This window comes from Macrobrachium rosenbergii, chromosome 1 (genome assembly GCF_040412425.1).
Source record: "Macrobrachium rosenbergii isolate ZJJX-2024 chromosome 1, ASM4041242v1, whole genome shotgun sequence".
NCBI lineage: Eukaryota > Metazoa > Arthropoda > Malacostraca > Decapoda > Palaemonidae > Macrobrachium > Macrobrachium rosenbergii.
This window is the reverse complement of record NC_089741.1, coordinates 2,985,372-3,005,269: the sequence shown is the minus strand read 5'-3', so window position 1 is coordinate 3,005,269 and position 19,898 is coordinate 2,985,372. Positions and strand designations below refer to the sequence as shown.

The following is a 19,898-nucleotide window of genomic DNA, read 5'->3' as shown; positions in this document are numbered from 1 at the left end:
GAAGAGGCAACAGAATGGTGTGCTCGTATGGTGACAGCAGTCGACACCAGCGACACAACGTATGCTGCACGAGAGATGCACCATACACCGGCGCCTTCAGCATGGTATCAGGGTCCTGTCGAATTCTTTTAAGACTGTAAACTACGCTTATGGGGGGATTTCATCAAGTAGAACTGGGCGAGAAAGTCGCAAGTTCACTACCTTCATCACGCCTTTGGGGTGGTACCAGTATCACAGGACACCCATGGCTACTGCTCTGCCTGGAGACTTTCACACGTCCGATTTGATGAAGCCATTCAAGAGGTACCTTGAAATACAAGTGTGTCTAAGACACCTTCTCTATGATGCAGTGTACAGGCGACCTTTTGGCACACCTATGATTTCCCAGACATGTGCAAGAAAAGGCATCACACTTAAGCCTGAAAAATTTAAATTTTCCAGCAGAGAAGTAGATTTGTGGGCTTTCATTTGGGATGGGAATACTATAAACTCCGCGGAAGATAGCTTAGCGGCCCATCAAGAACTTTTCCATGCCAGCAAAGTTAAATCACCGACATTAGTCAAGGCATGGTTTCGTGGAACTAGCACTATTTCTCACTGCAGCATCCCATCATGGCCCCTTTTAGAGAACTCCTGGAGAAATCTACAGGGAAACACATCTATTGGGATGATTACCACAAACAAGATTTGAGCAAGCACAGGATGCCATATGCCAGCTGGCCAAATAAGGCCTGAGTATTACTATGATAAAGCCCGGCCCTACAGTAGCAATTACAGACTGGAGTAAGGAAGGGACAGGTTCCTCACCATCCTCCAGCAATACTACTGCTTGTGCACTTCAGCTGAGTACCCTTCTGCTGCAAGGGGGATGGAGGATTGCTTTATGTGGCAGCTGCTGTCTTACCCTGCTGAGGTGGGATATGCAGCCATGGGAAGGATAGGCTCTAGCTGTAGTTTGGTGCTCTAAGAAGGCTAGACTCTTCTTATTAGGGATGCCTGAACTTCACCATCCTAGGCAATAAGGCCCTGGGAGATGAAAGCTAAACCAGGTTGTTTAGATTGAATGAAAACCATACAGCTCAAATTCAGTGTCAAGTATCTGCCAGGAAAAGGAACTCCACAGCCAACTTCCCAACAGTTTCCTGCCCTTAGACAACACCGACACAGATGACACTGAGCTGGATGAATACCAAATGATAGCAGCAGTCTCATGATGGACAGATCATGATGAAGAGACCATCAAGAGGGCGGCAAATGATGACTACTATATCTGTTTATTAATGGCGAAAATACCAGCTGAGACTGGTACCAACAGAAGTCACAAGAAACAAAAGGGTATGCCCATTCTACACCATCAGGGGCCACTTGGCTGTTGCTGGCGAATTAATTACGCATATGTATGATCAAGGATGTGCCCATTTAACCCCTGAAAGTCTCCGACAGCAAGTGGCAAGTAACTTTGCATGCTGGTCATCAAGGCCTCAACTCCATGTTGTCAAGGACCTGTCACCCATTTACTGGGCCAGATAAGGAAGGTGACCTATAACACCGCAGATTGACCTGTACTTCATGCAACAATATATGCACCGCCATGACCTACAGAAGCAATGGGCCTATAGTGCCACTGACTACCCCTTTCAGTGCAAAGTAGTGAACTTGTTTATGAGGGCCATGCCATGGCCTATGCAGATAGGTTCAACAGGATGGCTAGAAATAGCCCATTTCTCAATGACTCGACTTCTTCCAAGCTGATGGCGTAACTATGAAAATGCTTCACCCCTTAGTACCCAGAGCAGATCTCCACAGACGGTGGCACCTCAAACTGCCTTCTCTGCCCACTACCCACAGCTAAATGGTACAGCAGAGGCAGCTGTCAAGACTGCAAAGTGCCACTAAGAGCCAACACACAGGAGTGGCGGGGAGTCTCGAGCACGATACAGTATCCTTTGTTGTCCTCCATTACCTTAACACACCCTACGTGGGGTGGATAAGTCCCCAGTGCAACTCACACAACCAGCAGACAATTACACAATGCATGCCGACAGCAAGAAAACATTATAAAGTAACCAGGCACCGGCACTGTGCACTCAGAAAGGGAACTGGAAATGGCAAAAGCACAAGAAAACTCACGCCTGTGGACACCCCAGATGGCTGATGCCCTTGAGACAGGTGCCCATTCGAATCCAAAATCAGGCTTCCAAACAGGTGGGACAGGACAGGTGATGTGAAAAACCTCCCAATAACACCATCAGCACAATAACAAGATTACTGTAAAATGGCAGTGGCCACTTATCCTCATGCAACCAAAGACACCTGATAAAAATCAACGGCTGCCCTCTGTAAGTGGCTCACCACCCACACCTACCTTTGTTATTGTGCCTGTAAGAAATAAATCCAAACCTGTATGGGTGACAGATTTTGTAATGTTAAACACATTGATTAATTGCAAAATGTTGTCTGTTAAAGAGATTTTTTATGTTTAAAAATATAGTCAAGAGTTAACATCATGTTTTCTCTCAGTATGGGGCTGTACTGATAACGTTCCTGATCGTTTAATACAATTGTTTTTGTTTTGTTTTGCCTCTATCTCTACATGTCTATTTAATAGTTACTCTTATTAACTGTTTATTCACTAGTAAATTCTTGTGCCAAAAATAATGAATTTAATAGAATATTGTCATTGCCAGCCCCTTGGAGGGGAGATGTAATGGTTTTTAGAGTATTTAACTAGGGCTGTCTCGGCAGCTATGATGTTACTGCTGACACTGCCTTGGTCTGTACCTTGCCCTCATCCAGAGCATATTCATTTCCTTTGTATAAGCTACAGAATAAATGCCGTATTCAAACCAACACAGGCAGTTGGCAGCTAGGTGGCACCCTGTCATTGGTCCACAAATTGTAATGGATGATTAGTGATCCATGACATGATCAAATTTGATCATAATGCTGCTGATAGAATTTATTTAGGTCCATAATTACTGCAATATTTTTTAAAATTTGGCTGCATATTTTGTTGATTATCATTCAGTGTTCTGGAAGCACTGACAACTGTGCACTTGTTACTTTTAGAGATATAATGAATACTGTACCAATTCAATCCTATTAATGGCTTTGATGGAAGCTGCAACAAGACTAGGTCCAGGCAGAAATCAGATCCTTAGCTTTTCACAGGCATCTTGAACCTTCTGTTTCCCATCTCTATGTAATGTTCATTATCATTAAAAAGGCAGGTGTTCTGTCAAGATAATAAATGATGAAAAAATTTTCAACAGAATTTTCTATAACTGAGTAATATTTCAAGCTTGACAATTTCACTGGAGCAGGCATCTGAATAAGGACATTATTCAGTATTCCCACAATGTGATAGCATGCACCTGAAACAATGAATTTTCCTCTGAGGCTTTCCATTTCCTAAGCTTAATTGTAGATCATTCTCGTGGAGGCATTGCAGTAACCTCAAAAGATTTTTGAGTTTCATAGGTTAGTACAGCTGATGAGGGTATCAAGGAGATATACAGTTAACACTTCTCTCAAGTCACAGAATGGCTCAATTATTTGTGAAGTGTCCCCACTGACAAACTGATGCTGAAGAGCAGCCTGGTTTGTTGTCGTGTGCCATGGTAAGTGCTGAGGCATGCTTCTACAACTTTCTGAGGAAAACTTGGTTTGATTTTATTCATCAGGGACATCAATTTCTGGAATACTGTCCACCACCGGATTTTTACATTAGACATCTTAGTGCCATTAGTTGTTAGTAGGTGTACAGCTAGAAATTTCCATCATTGTGTAGTCTGCCAAATTTGTTGAATTATATGTGTTGCCATACACCTCTTGATTCCTGTCATACGCTTTAGTTTTGGAATAGAGTTTGAAATCAGACAATTATTTCAATAGTCCTTCAGACAAGCCCTCTGTGGCTTGGATAAGCCTGGACATTATTTACAGATCCTTGAAGGCTTCCTGAAGATATCTCTGACATAAGACAGACTACTCTGCTTTATTGAAAAGGATGGTGGCATTCATTTCTTTATTCTGAACTGAAGGCCTCTAAATTACTAAATTTTAGGATTGTTGAAAATATCGGCATTTTTTTTTTTTTTCACCAACACGTTAGATTTTCCAAGACTTTTACCAGTGTAAATTATCCTAGAATCAGTAGCTGGTAACCTGCAGAACAATACTATCAAGCTGAATCCTCCCACCATGGCTTTCCAGGCTGATATCCATTTTCTGGCTGCAATGTACTCTCACAAGGTTGTGGTGGCAACTCCAAAATAGAATTTCTTCCCATTTAGGTGTATTACCATCATAACGTACTGTATTTGGTGAATAGCATTTTGATAGACTAATGACAGCATAGTATTCACTGTGAAACTACATGCTAATAAAGTAACACTGAAGGAAATTATAACTCGTCTTCAGGAAGACTGCAATTTTCAACAATTTCTATAGTGCAACAGTCCACTGGCTCCTTATAAACTCAATTTAGTGCCCTTTCTTTGGCCACAATATTTAAAAATCCCTCATCAAGTTTGTTTCTGAGCTGGCATTTTCTCTATTTCTGGGTGTAGTTCCATTTTCTTTGTACAGCAATCCTAATGCTTGGCTACCTGGGATAGTTGGTAGCCATTAAGGCTCACTAGTGGCATCTGTTTTTTCATAGACAGTTTCCAAGGTAAACTGCGCTGTATCCTCAACCGCTTTATCTACAAAGATCACAAGGCTGAAGCTTTGTTCATTCTTTGGAACCGAATGCAAGCTTGAGTAGCCCTTCGTTGCTGACTGAGTAGATGAGGTGTGTATATATTGCACTGAAGTTATGCAGTTACATCCAGGGGTTGCTCACCATGTTTATAATTCGTTTTCGACGAGAATTTAAATATTTCTTGTTCTGAGAAGCATTTGGGTTGCATAATACCAAAATAAATTTGATCTATGATTTGCTAAACTATATTCTTCATAAATCTTGCCAGAGTTCTTCTTGAAAACTGAACATTTTTAAAAGGTCGGTTCAGTAATAGATAGGCTACTAACTGGCTCTTTTCAGTAATAGATACTAACTGACTCTTTTCAGTAATAGATACTAACTGGCTCTAAGTGTGTGTGTGGCTTATGAAAGGGCTGTAAAGAGGACACCGCAATCTCACAAGTGAAAGAAGAAGACATCATAGTCAACTTGTTTGTTGACATAATAAAAGAACGAAAAATTTTGAAGACACAAATAGTCGATTAAAGACTTCAAAGAATAGACTTTGTGTCTGGAAGGATCGTGAGCCTAGCGGTAATGTTTAGTTTCACAGCCTTACTTAGGAATCTGAAGATCGGAAGCAGAGAGAGAGAGAGAGAGAGAGAGAGAGAGAGAGAGAGAGAGAGAGAGAGAGAGAGAGAGAGAGAGAGAGAGTACTGTACAGCCAGGTAAAGACTGAAACCAGCCAAAAATATCAGTAATGAATATTCTTGTTTAGAGAACATAAGAGTTCTGGAATTCTGACAAGAATTAAGTTTGACCAAACTGCAAATAAATCTTGTAACTCCTAATTTCTAGCCTTGTCAAAACTTAGTGAGTCTGGCAAAAGACATCTGTGGATGTTAACTGTAACAGATTTTAGGACAAAATTGTGTGTATTGCTTTAGACATTGTATGTGTGCATTATATATCGGTCGTCTTACCTTCTGCATGGAAAAGTTGTCAAACTCCTTTTCCAGTAAATTTATCCCTGGTGAGCACAATGACTTTTTCTTGAATTCTAATTAGATATTCCTGGCCTCTTCCAGTAAAAGTGGTTTATGTAACATCTTTAAAGATTTGAAGTGCAAACTAGATGGATTCGTGAAAGTAATGTAATTTTAAATGAGGCATAATAAAATGGAATTTCCAAGTGATACATACCTCAAATGCAAAAGCCCTTAGAAATGGGGTTAAACATAAAATGATATACGAGTATATTAAAATGAGTGATGAAGGGATATAAAATAAACTAGTTTTTAAAACTTAAACATTTTGAATATGAGAAATGATATTCTAGAAATATATAAAGTTAATTAAGAAAGACCGAAAGACAAGAATAAACTAGCCATATACAATAATATAGTTAAACCAAAATAGACAAACAGACAATGGGAAAAAGATGCCAACAGGGGTATGGACAGATATGAGTTAAAAACAAAGTAAATTCCTACTAACTTTTTCCTTATTTGCTGGAAAATATATAACGGGTAACAAATCTGATGTTTCGTTTATTAGTGATAATTTTGCTTCCTGCATCTTGTTTACATATAATAATTTTGCATCCATATAATCAATAACCAGAATATTTCTGGGAAGCTTTTGTCATTGTATATTTTTTAAAACGTTTGTAGTGATACTTTTGATCATATCTGCATAATGAGGATGGTACTTTAGGTAAAGCTATGTTACTTCCCAAAATCCACCACAAAAATGAGCTTGCTGGTGTGAGGATGGGTTGCTTAAGCAACAAAATCTCTTATTTATGAACCAAAGTTTATTGCAAGGAGAAATCTCTTATTTATGAACCAAAGTTAAAAATAAGGGGTTTACAAATATCAGTAACAATTCATCAATGGATAAATGATGGTAAATATTCTGGAGGGAGACAAAAGACACCGAAGCCGTCAAAGATCTGCAACCAGGGTGGATCAACATCACTGACTATGGACAAGACGCCACTGTAAAGGCTCTCCAAAGGTAAGTTACGCTGTCTAAAACAGATTAAGAATGTTTCTAGACAAATTAAAAGCCTATATAAAACCATAACAATAACATAGGGCCGCTACAGACTTGCCTGTAGAAATCTAAATCAGTTATGTAGTCCAGTGTGCATGGATAAAAAACATAATGTTCCTGTAAATACAAAATAAGTTCCTGTGTGCCAATCATTATTGACAGCAAAATAATAATAAAGCCTATACTCTGACAAGTAATGTTAAAATACTGGCTACAGAAGTTAAGAGGAAAATAACAGAGGCATTTTAAATCAAAATTACACTTTTCCCAAATCAAGATAGCAAACTCGACTCATCTCTTCAAAGCATTTTGTAAAATTCTACGGAAGTACTAGGCGAGTTACATCCTCAAATGATACAAGATTATAAAAAAAATACATTACTGTACAGGTAGCTGTTTCCTTCCTTTTTCACCATGATTCCAAAACCCTTCATCAGCAAATACAAAAGACTCCTTGGGGAAGGGCAGGATGATCCAGTTTTCTAAAACTTTATGTGTACTATGTCTAATTGAAGACTTCTTTGATTTTCTGGGGTGTTGCAATTAAAAGAAAAATTTTATGAATGCTGCAAGAATTTTAGTGACAATACTGATTATCAATGATTGATGAGATCATGAATATATGTACCATGCTATGGGAGATTTCGTAAACAATTGGGAGCTAAGAAGAAATGGTTCATTAATAAACAATATTATCATAAATAACATATATTACATTGGTACCTATGCTTGTCACCATTTTCTAGGATATGACCATCTTTTCTCCATATAATGAAGGGCTTTGGGCGTCCATCTGCTTTACAGGGCATCTTTACAACTTCCTGGCTGGAAACTGCAGACTCATCTCTTGGTTCCTTGCGAATAACTGGAGCCACCTGAATTAAAAAGCTTTCTTTTATTCACCAGGATGAAGAGGCATAATACATTTAAATTAATTATCGAATTTCCTAAAGTTTTTTTAACTAAAAGATTATCAGCCACAGGAAAAGAGCAATAAACTATAACAATACTGTATATGTTTTGTGTTGAAATGAATCATATGGTATTAAAAGAATACAAACACTATCATCATCTTCATAGAGTAAGAAGAATTAGTTCTTCAGTAAAAATTACATCTAAGAATTACAACCAAACTCTATAAAAAAATTCAAGGAGATAAATGACTGTAATATGCAGGTTCTTTTATAGCAGTTATCTGGCCATTATAGCACTCTCAGACACAAGTAATAGAGCACAAAGACTCAAGGCAGAGTGACTTGTCTTCCTGCCTACATCACTGCTAACATCTTCCATCAATTTTTCACATAGATGTGGCAACAGTGAGCGCAAGTCAGCTAAACAATTATATTTGCTCTTTAGTCTGTGATAAGGAAAACACATAAGTTAGTGCTCCTCATTAACTGGAATTATTATAATGCCTTGTCGATGAGATGTTGCAGTTATGTTCAAAACAATTTAAGTATGTAGTCTTAGCCCCACAAATAAAAAAAAATAGTTATTTAATTTTTCAGCAGTTTGGCATATTTGTTAAATTTGCAGCAGTACTTCGCTGCAGTAGATTCTGGATTAGGCTCTAGGTTATCATATCTTCCACGCTTCCTTTTTGCCTTTGACTTTGTAAACCACAGTAACTAGAAATTTCAGTTAATTAAAACCATTAGTCAATGATTTGTCATTATGCATGGATCATTTAGTTCATGGTGTCTGGAATAGTTAAATTTGCCTACCATTTCTTCTTGCAGAAAGTGATAGCCTTTATTTGCAGTCCCCTTTATGCCTAACTGCCAGCTCAGTTTTTAAACCAAATGCCCTTTTCTTTTGCTAACAACTTAAATACATCTTGAAAAAGAGTTTTGATTTACAATTCCCCAACTAATCTTTAAAGTAAGTCTCGAGTTTACATCTGAAATCCGTCCCCACGGCCACAATGTAAACGATTTTGTCCATAGTCGAAACTTAAGCATATGAAGTGAAGTGATCAGCAAAATAAAAAGCAATTCCTGAGCACATACATACAGTACAAGAGTAATATTGTCCTTGGCATTTACTCCTGTGATAAATTATAGCACTGTCTCACCCCCACCTTGCAAGGCCAGTATGCAAGCCAACCCAGGAAGTAAGGTAAACAATTCCTTACCTTACTCCTGTGATTGGTTTGCACTCCTGGCCGTTGCAAAGGAGGTGGAGACAGGCTTGCATTAGGTTACTGAGTGGAAGGTGCTGGAGATACTTGGCAAGGTGAGTCCGGAAAGCCATCCTGCAAAGGTGCTGCAGATGCTGTGGTAGAAGCGAACTGGAGCGTGTGGGGGAGGCAGGGACTCCTGCAGGCCTCCCCACTTTCTTAAAAAAAGTGTTCAGGATAAGCTGGAAGGATACCTTACTCTTTTCTCCCAGATCTCATGTAACACTGTGGGGATCCACTGACCCCTCTGGCAACCTTATGTACCTTGCAGTGTTGGGGTCCTGGGTCTCAAACTTTTGCCAATCCCTCCCTATCAGGCAAATCCATCTGCTGAGACTTGGTTAGCAAACTCTTAAGGATCTGAGGTTGGACCATCTGTTCAGTCCTCTTCAATCATCAACTCTTCCAATTTGAATGAGTCCTCAGCAGATAACTCCTCTCCATGAGATGCTAGCACTGACATCATTAGCCTCCACCTCCAAATCAAGCTGTTACTCAGTTAAAATTCTTGGTGACAGCTCCCGACTCCTGAAAGCCATAGAAATCATACACAAATTGATGACAATTTTTTCCACACCATTCAAAGTTAGTCTGCTTAACTTCATCCCAAGAATCAGAAATGCAAGTCCTTGTCCTTCTCAGTTGCCCTGAAAGTCAGAAGCAAATATCCTTTGGAGTATCATGCCTTAAAGAGGCATTACCACTTTGGTCCATAGGCTGTAAAAGTTGAGGTGGGTATTAGGTGGAAAGAAACCACCTTGACATCATGATAAAAGTCATTCCAATTGGGCAGGGTGACCAGGGGCATTGTCAGACAAGCAGGACCTTAAAAAAGGCAGCCCCTTTTAGCTGTACTCCTTCACTTGGGGCACAAAATAGTGGTCATTGAATCAGTCCTCAAATACCATCAAAGTGTCATCCCATGCCTTCTTGTTGGACTTCTAGATGACAGGTAGTTGACCATTCCAAATGCCCTGAGTGCCCTTGGATTCTTGCCAGATACACCAACAGGGCTTCAGCTTCAAAGCCACTAACAGCATTAGCCTCAAGAAACAGTCAATCTCTTCCCACCAGCTTTATGGCCTGGTGCTGTCTTCTCCTCCCCTTGCAATGCATGTATGCGGCAGGGCATTCATTTAAAAAACAACCCTGTCTCATCCACATTAAACACTTGTTCAGCAGAGTAACCCCTTCCCCTAATTATCTCAGCCAAACCACTAGGAAAATTTCTGCTGCTCTCATCAGCGCTAGCAGCTTTCCCTGCACCCCACAACTTCATTGTGCAAATCAGCGATGCCTTAAACTGTTAAAAACCAACCTTTACTGGCGGAAAAATTCTTCACCACTGCCCTCCCCATTTTCTTCACCACTATCAACAATCTTTTAGCCTTCCTCTTGAATCAACATAAGGCTCACTGGAATACGCCGTTGGTTCTGGTCTTCAGCCAAAGCAATAACTATCCTTCCATCTACGTTCTGAGACCACTATGCTGGCTTCACGTTAATCACAGGTGATTTTCATTGGTGCACATCTTTTCACATGTTTCAAGTATGCTGCTTGTATCTTGACTATGGCCAACACAGTCGTTCTGCTAAGGCCCATGCGCACGACCTATGTTCGGGTTACTTTACCCTTCTTCAGATGGACTTGACCTATGGAGATGTCTTTCACCGACTTCGGATGCACTAGTTATCAGATGAGTTCTCGTTTTCACTTGGGAACCACAATGAAATCCAAAGTTCCAGAAAAAGCAACAGCAAATGAGAGAGAGCAAATGAAGCACACCAAAATGGGGTACAGCGAAATAGTACAATGCCGCTTCTCATGCTGGCAAAGTGTGGATCACGTCATTCATCTGTTCCCACGTGCCAACTAGTTCCTGCAGTCTGAATGCCCTACATCAGAATGATGGAACAAGAATTTTTTAATAAATTTATGAAGATGGTGAGATGTAACCATGAAACGATGTAGGTCGAAATTTACATAAAACAGAGAACTAACTGTATTGGTTTCTTTTGTGTTGCATGCTACTGGAAAATATATTCATGCAGATTCATTTATAGTATGTATTACCTGCCAGTCTTAACCCCAGTTCAACTTGTCTCTTGTTGCTCTTTCTTATCCCTTAAATGCCTGTTGACATTTTAAACGTCGTCCAAAATTGTCTGTCGAATGCCGAGTGGATGTTACCTGCTTGTCGACTGAAAAATGCTTTTAAATGTTAGGAAAAATAATTATAGGCCTAGTTTGCGGAAGATTTCAAATCCAGCGCCTCGGAGGATCACTGGGAAGTTCACGGATCCAGCTGTTGTTTTTTGTTTCTGGCGTCACCCAATCGCGCATACCTTCATTTTCGCATCAAGCGCATCAAAGTCTCTAGCACAATATTTAGATTTTTGGTGAACTTTTGCGAAGTATTGCTCGCTCGTGCTGCAGCAGAATGTTTGCAGAGATGCCGGTTTTCAGGGGATGTAAAGGTACAGTTCCTGTCGGAGTGAGCGTGTCCTTCGGATTTTGGACTTGGATGCTGGAGAGGACCCAGCAACTTAATGACCAGCTTCTTATAAATTGGCGTGTTGTTGACCCACGATGTGACCTATGGCGACCAAGGGTCACACACCGTTCCTTTTACGGCCCTAGGAAGCATCAGGGTGTCTGCCAGGCATCGAAAACATAAAGGCTGGCCTCAAGGACATGATGAGTACTTATCGGGCTCGATTGCTCAGGTCAGAAGTCCTTTTCGGTGGTAGTTGGTCAGTAGCGCTGGGCGACATAACGCTCTGACGATCAGCGATGACGAATATGGCCCCAATGTCCCGCTCTTACGGGATCCTCAGCGGGAAAGTGACTTAGGTTTAGTGGGTTTAGTGCCTACAGGGAGAAAGTCAGTTCAGGAGTCGGATGACTTCGATTGCCAGCTGGTCAGGACACTGAGGAAAGTGATGGCAAGGCCTGTGACTGCTGCCCGGCTGGGTGTGAGTGCGGGCGTGCCCGGAGGCGTACTCACGCAACTTGATCATACATTGAAAACTCATAGCGATCATGGCAACTCAGGTGAAAGGCCGTTCGTCCAAAATTATGAGTTTTGGTCAGGGACCCCACTAAGCCATGCACCCATTTTCGTCCAGTACCTGGTATGACCTATTTTTTGTCTTACAGGTACAATGGGGTTCATTCAGCTTTTCCTGGTCCGGGAGCTGCTTGAATTCCTGGTTGCGGAGATTCAGCAAGTTCGCTTTACTGCCTTGAGGAGTGCGGACGGCGTTTTGCACGCTGGCGGGGAACTTCAACCTCAGGACGTTATGTGCGCACTTTTTGGGGCTCCACATTCTTTGGGATGATGCCTGCTGCTGACGTCAAGCAATATTGGAGCGGAAGAGAAAGTACGCCTAATGTGGCGGTATTATGTCCGTGCGGTTCCTGGCGTTGGACAGGTGTTTTGCCTTCCAGCCAAATGGCTATATTAGAATGCGCGTGACCGCCTCATCTTAGTGCGCCAAGTGTTTGGGTTCATTAGTGAGCGGTGCCCAGACTCGTGGTTCCTTGAACCTTTCTTTGGATAACCTGGGTATGATTGCAAACAAAGGCGTCAAAGTATCAAAGTCAAACCTTGAAGAAGGCTGTTCGGTCTACTCTTGAAAGTTGTATTTTTGGCGGAAGCCAACACTGGATCGTTGTGGTTTTAGGTATATTCTAGGTCTTCTCACGCTGCGTGGGCGTCATTTGGTCTTGGCAGATCGGTGAACCAGGATGCCACCTGATTTTATGGATAGTTAAGGTAACTTTCAGGTATCCGTGGCCAAATGACACATGCCGGCAGGTGAACGATCAAATCAGCGCCCTTAGCTTGTTAGTGCGTAAGATTGGAATGTCTTCAAAGGGTTTGCTAGCCACCAGATAACGGATCTTGCGTAATCAAAGACAGAGTGGCGGGCGGAAGAGATGTCCGTCATCTGTTGGAAGGAAGTCCGACTCAGTGAGAAGAAATCCACGGTGACAATGAGTCATCCAAAACGATGATCACCCAGCGGAAGAAGCTGCTTTGGGAAAATAAGTTACGATGACTTGAGGACACGTTCCAGCAGCCCTAACTGTCATCAGGGCACTACAACCGGGCAACATGGGAGCATGTTGATCTCTTTGATCAGTGTCGCTCCCAGTATCTTCGCCAGGGGCGGAACCAGGTGGTGACACAAGAAGCTCCTCAAATACCTCCTTCAGTTGGCCCTCAGAATGCCTCATCATCACTTGGGTAAAATTCCGGACTGTGTCGGAGGTTGACCCGCCAGTTTCTTGAGGTGGTTGGAATGCCCTCAAAACCGTTATTCTTGAAGTAAATTGGCTAGCCCCTGAATCTCCAGCTCTATTTTAAGGAAATGTCAGATTGGGAGAAAATAAAGTGACATAACAGAAACTCTGAAACGCACTCCATGACCGCTACATGTGCTTCGCAGATGAAAAAAATCTCACAGCTGGAGAATTCCAACCGTGGGTTAAGTGCAAAGTTGTTTTGGAACATGCAGCTGCAGTCACAGATCACCACTTCTCTTCAAACCATGGAAAAACAGCCAAGCAGTGCCGGGTAGGAACCCTGCTTGGCTATCTGCTGTGTATCTTGACAGGCGATATAATGTTCTCCTCACCGAGAACAAGAAGGAACTTAGTCAAATACATCTTCTTGGACTCCAGGAACCACAATAAAATTATTTCTTCTAGTCGCCTGCCCGGTCAGTCTCAATGCTGGAGCTGCGGCGATTCACCGGCGATAGTGATGCGCGTGAGGTCCTTTCAACGCGGGTCAGTAGTATTGGAAAAAGTACCGACTCTTCAGTGATGAGGGTTAACTGACAGCCGCGAAAGTCAGGAAGTGGCTGAGCATTCAAAATGTTTTATATTTACTAGTCGTATTCTGCAGTGGTTTTTTCCAGTTTTATATTTCAACAAGTGAGTATTCATTAAATTTATTTTTAGTTTTTATATTTGCGAGTGAGTATTCTGCATTAAAGTATTCATTCTTTAGTTTATATTTATTACAAGTTTTTATATATATCTGTATTCATTGCTGTTTGTAAATTTCGTTTGCTGCAAAAACAAAGTTTTCTAACCATTCCTTTTAGTTTTGTTTGTAGCAAATAAACAAAATTGTAAAAAACAATATAATTTATGTATCTAATCTTCTTGAAGTGGCAGTAGTAGTAGTAGTGTAGTATATATATATAGTAGTAGTAGTATGGTAGCAGTATAAGTGCCATGTTATGTCTATATGACTCTCTGTCTATAATATAGGTATATATTCTATATATATACGGTACGATATCTTTTTTTTTTTTTTTTTACTTAGGTCCTCTTTTGGGTAAGCAAAAAATCTCATATTCTGTTGATATTCAATCCTTTACCTTCCATTTTGTAACAACGAAAGTCTCTAGCACAATATGTAGAATTTTGGTGAATCTAAAAAAAATTTCCTCAGCGGACTCCGCTGAAAATCATGGCATTTCTTGCGTCAGCTTACCGTAATTTTTCGCCGTTTCATATTATTCGTTACATAAAGTGTTATACATCAAAATGTAAGAAATTTCATTTAAGAATACAACAAAAATAAATCATTCCTTTTAGCTCTTACAGTTTTAATAATTTTCGCCGAAATAACGATAACTGACAAATTGTAACGTTCAGTTACTTTGACTCGACCGAAATGATAAAAAAACGCATCCGTAAGCCATAATTATTACATTCGGTAACAATCAATCATTTACCTTCATTTTTGCAACAAACGGAAAGTCTCTAGCACAATATTTAGATTTTGGTGAATTTTGAAAAATAATTTACTCCGCTCCACGGCGCACTCGCTGAAAAATCTGGCATTTCTTGCGTCAGCTTACAAATAAATTTTTTCCGCGTTTCATATTATTCGTTACATAAAGTGTTATACACTGCGCAATTTGTGGTATAGATACAACAAAAATAAATCATTCCTTTAGCTCTTACGGTTTTTTAAAATGTTACATCGAAATAACGATAAATGAGAAAAATCAACCTTCGGTCCGCTTTGACTCGACCGAAAATGATCGGCAGCATCCGTAGCCATAATTATTGCATTCGGTAACAATCAATCATTTACCTTCATTTTGCAACAAGCGGAGAGTCTCTAGCACAATATTTAGATTTTTGAATTTTTGAAAAAAAATAATTTCCTCCGCTCGCGGCGCGGAATCGCTGAAAAATCGTGGCATTTCTTGCGTCAGCTTACCGTATTTTTCGCCGTTTCATATTATTCGTTACATAAAGTGTTTGCATCAAGAGTAATTGTAATTTCATGTAAAATCCACAACTGCATAAATCATTCCTTTGCTCTTCACATTTTTTTAATATTTTTCGATAAATAAATCACGATAACTTAACAAAATTTATAACGTTATATATATATATATATGACTCGATATATAATGATATATATATAAAAAACTCTTTTTTACTTGGGTCTCCATAAGCAAAAAATTACATTCTGGTGATATTCAATCACTTACCTTCATTTGCAACAACGGAAAGTCTCTAGCACAATATTTAGATTTTTGGTATTTTGAAAAAAATAATTTCCTCGCTCCTTGTATGCGGTTTCGCTGAAAATCCTGTCATTTCTTGCGTCAGTTTGGCGTATTTTTCTTGTTCATATTATTAGTTACATAAGTTGTGTATACATCAATCATATTATTCGTTACATAAGTGTTATACATCAAAATAGCAATTTCATGTAAGAATACAACAAAAAAAATGAATCATTCCTTTATATTAACAGTTTTTAAATCTTTTACATCGAAATAACGATAAATAGAAAAAAAGCAACTGGGTCAACTTTTAACTCATTGAAATGGGTCAAAAAAATCAAATAAGCTAAAATTATTACATTTCAGTAACAATCAATCATTTACCTTCATTTTGCAACAAGTGGAAAAGTCTTAGCACAATATTTTGATTTTTGGTGAATTTTTTGAAAAAATAATTTTGCCTCCGCTCGCGTTGCAATTCATGCATTTTCTTGTCAGCTTACCGTGTTTTTTCTGTCCTTAGTAATCGTTACATAATCTGTTATACATCAAAATCATCGCAATTTAGTGTACAATACAACTATAAAAAATTAATTCATTAGCTCTTCACAGTTTTCCTTACAGCGAAATGCGCGATACAATTATATCAAACGGTTTTTTGGCTGTCAAATATTCAATATTTATATGCCATAATTTTCATTTTCTGATGATTCAATCATTAACCTTCATTCTGAAAAAACAAACAGAAAGTCTCTAATCACAATATTTAGATTTTGTGATTGCAGAAAAAAATTTTCCTTCGCTCCAGCGAATCCAGCTGAAAATTGTGGCAAACTTTCTTGCGTCTGCTTTGCCATGATGCATAAGCCTTTCATATTATTCGTTACTTTCCAAGTGTTATACATCAAAATGTCGTAATTTCATTTTAGAATACAACAAAATAAATCATTCAACTAGCTCTTAGGTTTTAATATTTTACGCTAATACACGATACTTAATAAAATTTAACATTGATTAACTTTTATTTCCTTAATGATCATATATTATTAAGCCATAATTTATTAGTGAGTAACAATCTAGTCATTTTGTGTTGCTGCGACAAACGGAAAGTCTCTAGCATGTTAGATTTTGGTGAATTTTTGAAAAAATAATTTCCTCCGCTCCTTGCTTATATGAATCAGTGGTGAACACCCTACAGTTTCTGATGTTTTTGTTTGTTTTTATCACCAAAGGGCTGCAACATGCTCTTGCCTGCAAGCCTAAATAATGACAAGGCTTGGTTTAAACTAGCCCTCTAGGTCAAAGGTTTCAGTTCGGGTGTGGGGGGTGGGGAGGGAGGAGTTTTTACATCTTTCTGGCAGTGCTCAGAGAGTGTTCTCCTACCTTCTGAGATATTCTGTCTGAAATTGGTCAGAATTCTTTGCACAGTATTAGGGATGTCCTTGATACTGAATACCACTCTATTAGAAACGCTTATTTAAGATTCACAGTAGGAATTCAAGACAGTACTGACACTGAGTTGGATGTTATCTCTAAAAACTTTTCATCCCACCAAAGATACTAGAAATTCCACAAAACGTGGCATTCTTGCAGAAAATTTAGACCCTAGGAACAAGTTAATAAAAACCCAATACCAAAAAGTGAGTTGATTGTTTAGATCTCCTTTAGATTCATTGAAATATGGCCTATTTCATATGAATGCAACAAAAAATAATCGACTAAACTAGCTCTTCACAGGTTTTAATATTTTCGCCAAATGCGATAACTGACAAATTTTAACGTTCGGTCCAGCATTTCGACGAAATGATCGAAAACGCATTAGTAAGCCATAATTATTCACGTTCGAGTAACAATCAATCATTACCTTCATTTTGCAACAACGGAAAGTCTACTTTGTCTTTGTTTTGGGACAATCCGTTTGAAAATATAATTTCCTTGTTCCGCTGAATCGCTGAAAACAAGTGGTTCTTATTTTTATATGTGGATTTTTACGTCAGTCATGGCGTCGTTACAGCGACAGTCAGATTTTGGTATCCAAAGTAGCGAGTCAGGTTCTCGACGGCAAAGTAGTATGGTTACTTGATTTGAAGAGCTGGTATTGATACCTGTTGTCGTCGGCAGTTGGAGGATGTAGTCATCTGTGGAGCAGTTTGTTTCTGCAGTGAGACAGCCAACCTGTTATCTCTTCGACTTAGCCATAGTCTTCGTGTGTTTTGGGATGTGTTCCTGTCTCACAGTCATGGGCTGCTTCGATGACTCGACGGGTGATCGTCCGATGGTGTACATCCTCCTGAGTCTGTCTCGACGTCTCTATGGAGATTGATTTTTTGGCGGCGCTGCCTGAAGAGTTTGTATTACCGCTGGGGTATATTATTTATGCTGTTTTGTTTAATGCTGTATTATTGGTGCTGATAAATCATTGATTTTGATGTTTAAATGCTTAATGATTTATTACTTTGGTGTGTGCTGCTTGTTTTATATTATGTTCATTGTTTTGGGTTATGCTGCTTACAGTTGTGGTTTATGCGTTTTGATGTAGCAATGCGTTTGCTGACATGTTCTAGCTGTTTATTGTTTTTGCCTGTTATTTTACTTTTTTTCACTATGATGGTTTTGCTACTTCTATTTTGACTTTATTTTTCTTTTATGATTCCTGTTTGACTTGATTATAATTCATTTGCCAAACCTTGACTCAATTGTACATATTGTAATAATAATATAATAATAAAGTAGTATTAATTAACTTTTTTTTTTTTCCTTCCTCCTTTATTTGTCCCAGCTTCTATCAGTTTTTCCATATGATAATATTTTTTCATTTCTGATGATTGCATATACTGCTAAGCACCAGGCAATGAGAAAAAAGAACCAAATAGACTCTTAATCTCTTGAAAACTAGCGCTGTGATTTTGAAAACTTTTTCATGCGGCGCGCTGCCTCTGCGTGGGCGCTAGCATACAGGAGGCGTTTTTAGAAAAAGAAATAAACAGTGTTAAAGGGTTAATAAGAGCACACAAAGTACGTAATAAAAATTGGAATGCTAATCAGGTAAAGATAACAGATAATGTTTTGTCATTGTAGTACATTTTAAGCTATGATTCTATGCGTATGGATGACAGCAAAAGTGTTGAAAAAACCAACTGATCACTGATAACATGCTTTTAACTGAAAGATTTGAGATGAGTCACCCTGAAGAAAAACTTCCCTCCAAACAAGAAAGGAGAAAAGAGTCGTAAAAACACTTGTGTACATTCTTCATCACGAAACATTCGAAAATATTTCTGTAAGATACGAACTTTGTGAGAAACAAACAAAGCAATATTATGTATATGCCGAAAAGTCATTTTCTTAGTCACATAATTGCACCTAAAATCTTAAGTCACTAACGTTCAAAACTATAAAATAAATACATAAAATCTTGTTGCAAAAGGCTACAGCACTTCTAGATGATTTAACTATCATGCCTTTGAGTTTTAGATGAAATTAGTAACAGAAACTGCCCCAAGTCTAGTCCTTGAAAAATACATGCCACATATCTATTCAAGGATTCTAAACTCCCAAAAATTATCTCTCTCAGATCAGACTTATAACACCTAAAATGGAAAGTATGGCACCTCCACAATCCTGTAGTGGCCCGAACTTCTTTCCTTTCCTTTAGAAACAATAAATCAGAAGGCAGAATTTCAGAATTTTTCAGTTACTTGGAAGCAGGAGGCAATGGTTAGAAATACACTGATTGCAATACAATCCTGAACACCTGAATTAGCCCTGTCACCTACCAGCCCGAACTACATCCCCATAGCTTTACCCACTAAGTGGTACCAAAAACTGTCAGGCATTTTTCTTACAGGAAAATTAAGTTTTCAAATGAGTTACTAAGTAATGCTGGCAACACTGCTGCAAGTCCCGCTGAGAACAAGGCCGAGATAATTCTCAATTGCTTTTGTTCATGTTGTGTGGGGTGTCCTACATCAGGTGAACTTTTGTCATTTAGCCCAACCCCATTCAAGAATTTGGACATCAGATCAAGTAATTACATTTTCAACGCATTTTCTCCTGCATGGATACTTTATTGACAGGATTTGGAACTTCTCTTGTTGTTTTGACTTTTGACTGTTTGATAAGTCAAACAAGAAGACTGCCTCTGCTCATCTTAACCTGTAGTGGCGATGCTTCCACTTTGTTTACATCTTCGACGGTGGAGCCTTTCTTCTGCTGGAGATGCTGATGGCCATCAGCCCTACACGCTCTGCCCTAGGATGAGTACCTCAAACACGATCAACATTCTGTTTGTGTTTTTATCTAGAACCCCCAGAGTAGTATCAGTGGGATAGGCGTGCGAGTCTTGGTCGGTTGGATCAGATGGAAGAACCACGGTGAAAGGTTAGAGGACAAGTTAATAGCTGAGTAGGTCTACTCCTATTTACC

The 19,898-nt window shown here is 39.2% G+C and overlaps 1 protein-coding gene across 3 annotated transcripts in view; it reads right to left on the bottom strand.

The window, feature by feature from the left end:
- The window catches only part of Pxn (Peroxidasin), a 742,345-nt gene that overhangs the window by 91,462 nt on the left and 630,985 nt on the right, over positions 1 to 19,898 (bottom strand). For all 3 annotated transcript variants that reach the window (XM_067108369.1, XM_067107823.1, XM_067107108.1), the window contains one exon: positions 7,469 to 7,620. In XM_067108369.1, the coding sequence (XP_066964470.1) occupies positions 7,469 to 7,620 (152 nt within the window). The remainder of the gene's footprint in view (positions 1 to 7,468; positions 7,621 to 19,898) is intronic.